At 40.1% G+C, this 4071-nt stretch overlaps 1 protein-coding gene across 1 annotated transcript; it reads left to right on the top strand.

Annotated features, from left to right (window-relative positions):
- Positions 1–231: 231 nt before the first annotated feature.
- elovl1a (ELOVL fatty acid elongase 1a) lies at positions 232–4071 on the top strand. The gene is made up of 8 exons (XM_034887235.1): positions 232–560; positions 1376–1469; positions 1663–1853; positions 1953–2033; positions 2229–2285; positions 2412–2517; positions 2724–2863; positions 2995–4071. Exons 2-8 carry the CDS (start codon positions 1409–1411, stop codon positions 3316–3318), a joined length of 960 nt encoding a protein of 319 aa, XP_034743126.1. The 5' UTR covers positions 232–560; positions 1376–1408; the 3' UTR covers positions 3319–4071.

The raw sequence follows: 4071 nt of genomic DNA, 5'->3' as shown, positions 1-4071 counted from the left end.
ATCTTTCACACATAATTATTATTTTTATCCTCATGTGCTTATTCTTAATTATTATATGTGCTTAGTTTTCGTTGCCCAACAATGGGGCCCATTCACCTTTAACCAAGGCCTCCATGCCCTCCAGGACCCCTTCCCATTAGCCACCATTGACGAGCCAGTCCAATCACAAACAGGCTAAGTGAGGATGGGAAGGTGGAGCCAAGCATTGAAACAGGGTGTGGTCCTGAAACTACTAAGATCCGTAGAGTCCCGGGGTTTAAATTGAGTTAAATGATCCCGGTCCCATATCTTGGCTGGCCTCTCACTTTTACCCTTTCTCTTGCTTCTTTTCCCATTTCTTACCTGTGAAACCTTCAGCTCTAGTTGGATGTCTAGCTAAACTAAATCCCAGACATTTGAGAACACCTGGAGGCTACCACCCACGGAGCTTTTCACGGACCTGGTTTTCAGCTGATCACCTCTCACTGCTGCTCCTGATCTCTTTGATTCTCTGGATTGAGGGCTCCCTGCGCTGGCTGTGCACCAGCTTTCCTCACACACGGGAGTTAGTACAGCGGCCGGTGAGTCACTTGGTAGGCTGCTAACGTGGGATTGTTGCAGATTGAGGGAAAGTATTGAAACTGTTTTAGGGATCTGAGATTGGTGTGTGTGTGTGTGTGTGTGTTTGTTGTTCCATTGACTTTTTAATGTATGAATGTTTCTTGTTAATGCTTCATCGTTAGACTGGTGTCTTGTGTGTGTGCCAAATACACCTTCCGTTTTATAGTTCAATAAAGTTGGACTATAGGGGAACACAGTATTACCTCTGCTGCTTTAAATAAAGTATTCTGTGTGGTTTTACTCATTGGAAATCGCTGATCAGCTCATATCTTGGTAGGTTGGCTAAGCTGTCTGTGAGGGCCAAGTTCTTTGCCTCACCTGTTTGACTTGCTCTGTTAGTCAGCAGAGTATTTCATTGTTTCTAAACTGACAGCAGAACTCGGATGTTTCACAATCCGTCATGCATCTTTCTTATATTTAATCATCTTAAAAAAATTTTTTTTCCATTTGTTACATCAAATGAATCTACTTCTTTTTTCTTTTTTTTTTTTTTTAAATGAAGCACATTTAGTGCTAAAACCGTGAGGATTTGTAGCTTACATGCTACAGTTTGGATAAGACAGTGAAAGGAGCTCCTACAGGTTTCTGTGTATTTATTTATAGTGGGTTGTAATGTTGTACACAAGGGGTGTTTGATGAGCCTGTGCAGCTGTCTCCTGTTTGTTCAGTCAGACAGGTCGCTTTGTCGCCTCACCTGCCCAACCAACCGACCTCACCTTCAGCTCAGCTTCCTCTCCTGGTATCTGACTCTTTTATCTTCTTATTTCTCTCCCAGTGGTTTTAATAGGACAAGAAACAAGGAGTCACCATGCTTCGAGAAGCTGTATCAAACATTTTAAAATTACATGATTACATACTGAAGAGGACTGGTAAGTGTCTCTGTTACATATTTACACCTCTGATTTGTTATAATATGAATGAAATACGTAGTGATCTAATGGCATAACACTATAAAGCTGTGTAAAAAGTTTGATGAGGGCATTTTTACTTCTGTCTTTTTTAAACTTGTTTGTGTGTCAGAGACAATGAGAAATGTTTTTCATTTATTTTTTTCTCCTCCAGATGTCCGAATCAAAGACTACCCCCTGATGCAAGACCCTCTACATATGACCGCCATCCTGTTAGCCTATGTCTTCCTCTCAATTTACGTTGGACCTCGCCTAATGGCAAACCGCAAACCCTTCAGTCTCAACACATCTATGATTGTCTACAATCTCAGCATGGTTTTACTAAACGCCTACATAGTGTATGAGGTAAATAATGGCGTTATCTCCTGGCTAATATCCCCATTCCCTCACCAACCAGAGGGCTTGTGAAATGTTAACAGCTGCTGATGTGTTTATGTCACCTAGTTCATGATGGCTGGATGGGGCACCACCTACACGTGGAGATGTGACCTCATTGACTACTCAACCCGGCCAGAGACTTTCCGGGTAAGCCAGTAAATTGTCATAAATTGTCGTAAAGCATGTGCTCGAGAGCAGAGGAGCTCTCACTACCTGTTGTGCCCTAAAAGTGCTCACTTACAAGTTAGGACGGTTCTAAAGGCTGCAAAATAATGTCCTTCAATGATTGTACATAGTTAGATATTTGACATTACATCGCTTTTCTTCTTTTTCTTCCCCCAGATGATTCGAGTGTGTTGGTTGTTTTATTTTTCAAAATACATTGAACTCCTTGACACAGTAAGTACACTTTCATCTCTCCTAACATTGTGTTTTTGGCTTTTTTCTCGGGACCTTTTTAGTTGTCAATGACGTGTTCTTCTATGCATGTTAACTTCAGCTTGTTTTATTTTTGTATTGTTTTAGCTATTCTTTGTGCTGAGGAAGAAACATAGCCAGATCACATTTCTCCACGTTTTTCATCACTCCTTTATGCCCTGGACGTGGTGGTGGGGAATCACCCTGACTCCTGGTGAGGTTTACTCATAATATCAATGTTAAACACTTCATACAGACATATGCAAAAACAAAGAATTATAGCCATAGACATGGCTTAATGTCTTCTCAAAGTACAGATAGACACTACTTTGCGCCCAAAGAAATGAAAGTTCAAAGCCAAAACAACAATTGCATTAAAAATGTCTAACAAAATGCATTTCCTGTTTTCCTCCTTTCAAGCTGGAGGAATGGGCTGCTTCCATGCCATGGTGAATGCTGCCGTCCACGTCATCATGTACTTTTACTACCTACTTTCTGCAGCCGGACCACGCTTCCAGAAATACCTGTGGTGGAAGAAATACATGACCGCCATTCAGCTTGTACGTCCCTTTTTTATATAATTTTTTTGAAAGTATTATAATGACATGATTGGCATCATTTATTTTACAATGGATCTGGGTTAGGATGAGATAATTTATAACAATGCTGTCCTTTCTCTGTTGTTTTACAGACACAGTTTGTTCTGGTCTCCGTCCACATCAGCCAGTACTACTTCATGGAGAAGTGTGACTACCAGATTCCCATGTGGATCCACTTGATTTGGATGTATGGCGTCTTCTTCTTCCTTCTCTTCTCCAACTTTTGGATCCAGGCCTACATTAAGGGCAATCGACTTCCTGCCGCAAAAGACCCTAACACTAATCCAAAGCCAAAACAGAACGGCTCAACCAGTGAACCTATCGCTGTGGTGGCCAATGGGAAACACCAGGAGAATGGAAATGCACACCACCACACCAATGGCAAAATTCTCCTGGGCAAAGTAAAGGAAATCTGACTTGGTGACTCTGGAAATGACAAAAGCAGGAGGCGGAGAAGAGGAGGCTCTATAGAGCTATCTTGAAAATATTATGAATCATTCATATCTAATAGCATATTGGAATGGCACAGATTTCAATATTTTACATCTTAACTTTATAGTTTCTATATATATATATACATTTTTCTTGTGCACTTGTTGGGCTATGTTTTTTGGTGGTGATCTCTACTTGCCACGTTGTTAGTCGTTGTTAAAAAGCCTTAACTGTGATAAACGCTGTCTGAAGATTGGTGCTCATTTTGTCACTGATGGTATTCTTCAAACTCGGGTTGGGTCCACACAAGCTTGACCTACACTACTGTTTGACTGGCATGACCGTCGTTGCTTGGAAGTACCGCACAGTTTCCACTGAAGACGAGCACATATGAATAATGGGTACAAAGTTCATGCCAAAAACATTGTCAAAGATTTAGTTTTGTTCTGTTTTTATTTATCTTTTGAAATAAAACTTTTTTTTTTTTAGATAAAGGTCTGTGTCATTTGGAAAGCAGTGATGGTGTGCAGTTTGTAAGAAACCTCAATTTTTCAATTTTAAGAATTGTGAAAAATAAATGTTATACTGTATATTACAGTGTCGATGCATTCAGCATTTTTGCATAATTAGGTAGTGACATATACACGGTTATATTAATCTATTGAGTTTTGCAACACTGTATGGTCTATTCACTCAGCATAAAGTTAATAGATTCCCTTCCATTAAATTAGAATTAG

Source organism: Etheostoma cragini, chromosome 12 (assembly GCF_013103735.1).
Source record: "Etheostoma cragini isolate CJK2018 chromosome 12, CSU_Ecrag_1.0, whole genome shotgun sequence".
Taxonomy (NCBI): domain Eukaryota; kingdom Metazoa; phylum Chordata; class Actinopteri; order Perciformes; family Percidae; genus Etheostoma; species Etheostoma cragini.
Note: the sequence above shows the minus strand (reverse complement) of the source record. Positions and strands in the feature narration are given on the sequence as shown.

What these genes read in the sequence shown, in the direction of transcription:
- elovl1a (XM_034887235.1), top strand. Translation starts at nt 1,409, where the DNA reads ATGCTTCGAGAAGCTGTATCAAACATTTTAAAATTACATGATTACATA. An exon ending in ACATTGAACTCCTTGACACA is followed by an intron (nt 2,286 to 2,411) that starts GTAAGTACACTT and finishes GTATTGTTTTAG; the next exon opens with CTATTCTTTGTGCTGAGGAA. An exon ending in GGGAATCACCCTGACTCCTG is followed by an intron (nt 2,518 to 2,723) that starts GTGAGGTTTACT and finishes CCTCCTTTCAAG; the next exon opens with CTGGAGGAATGGGCTGCTTC.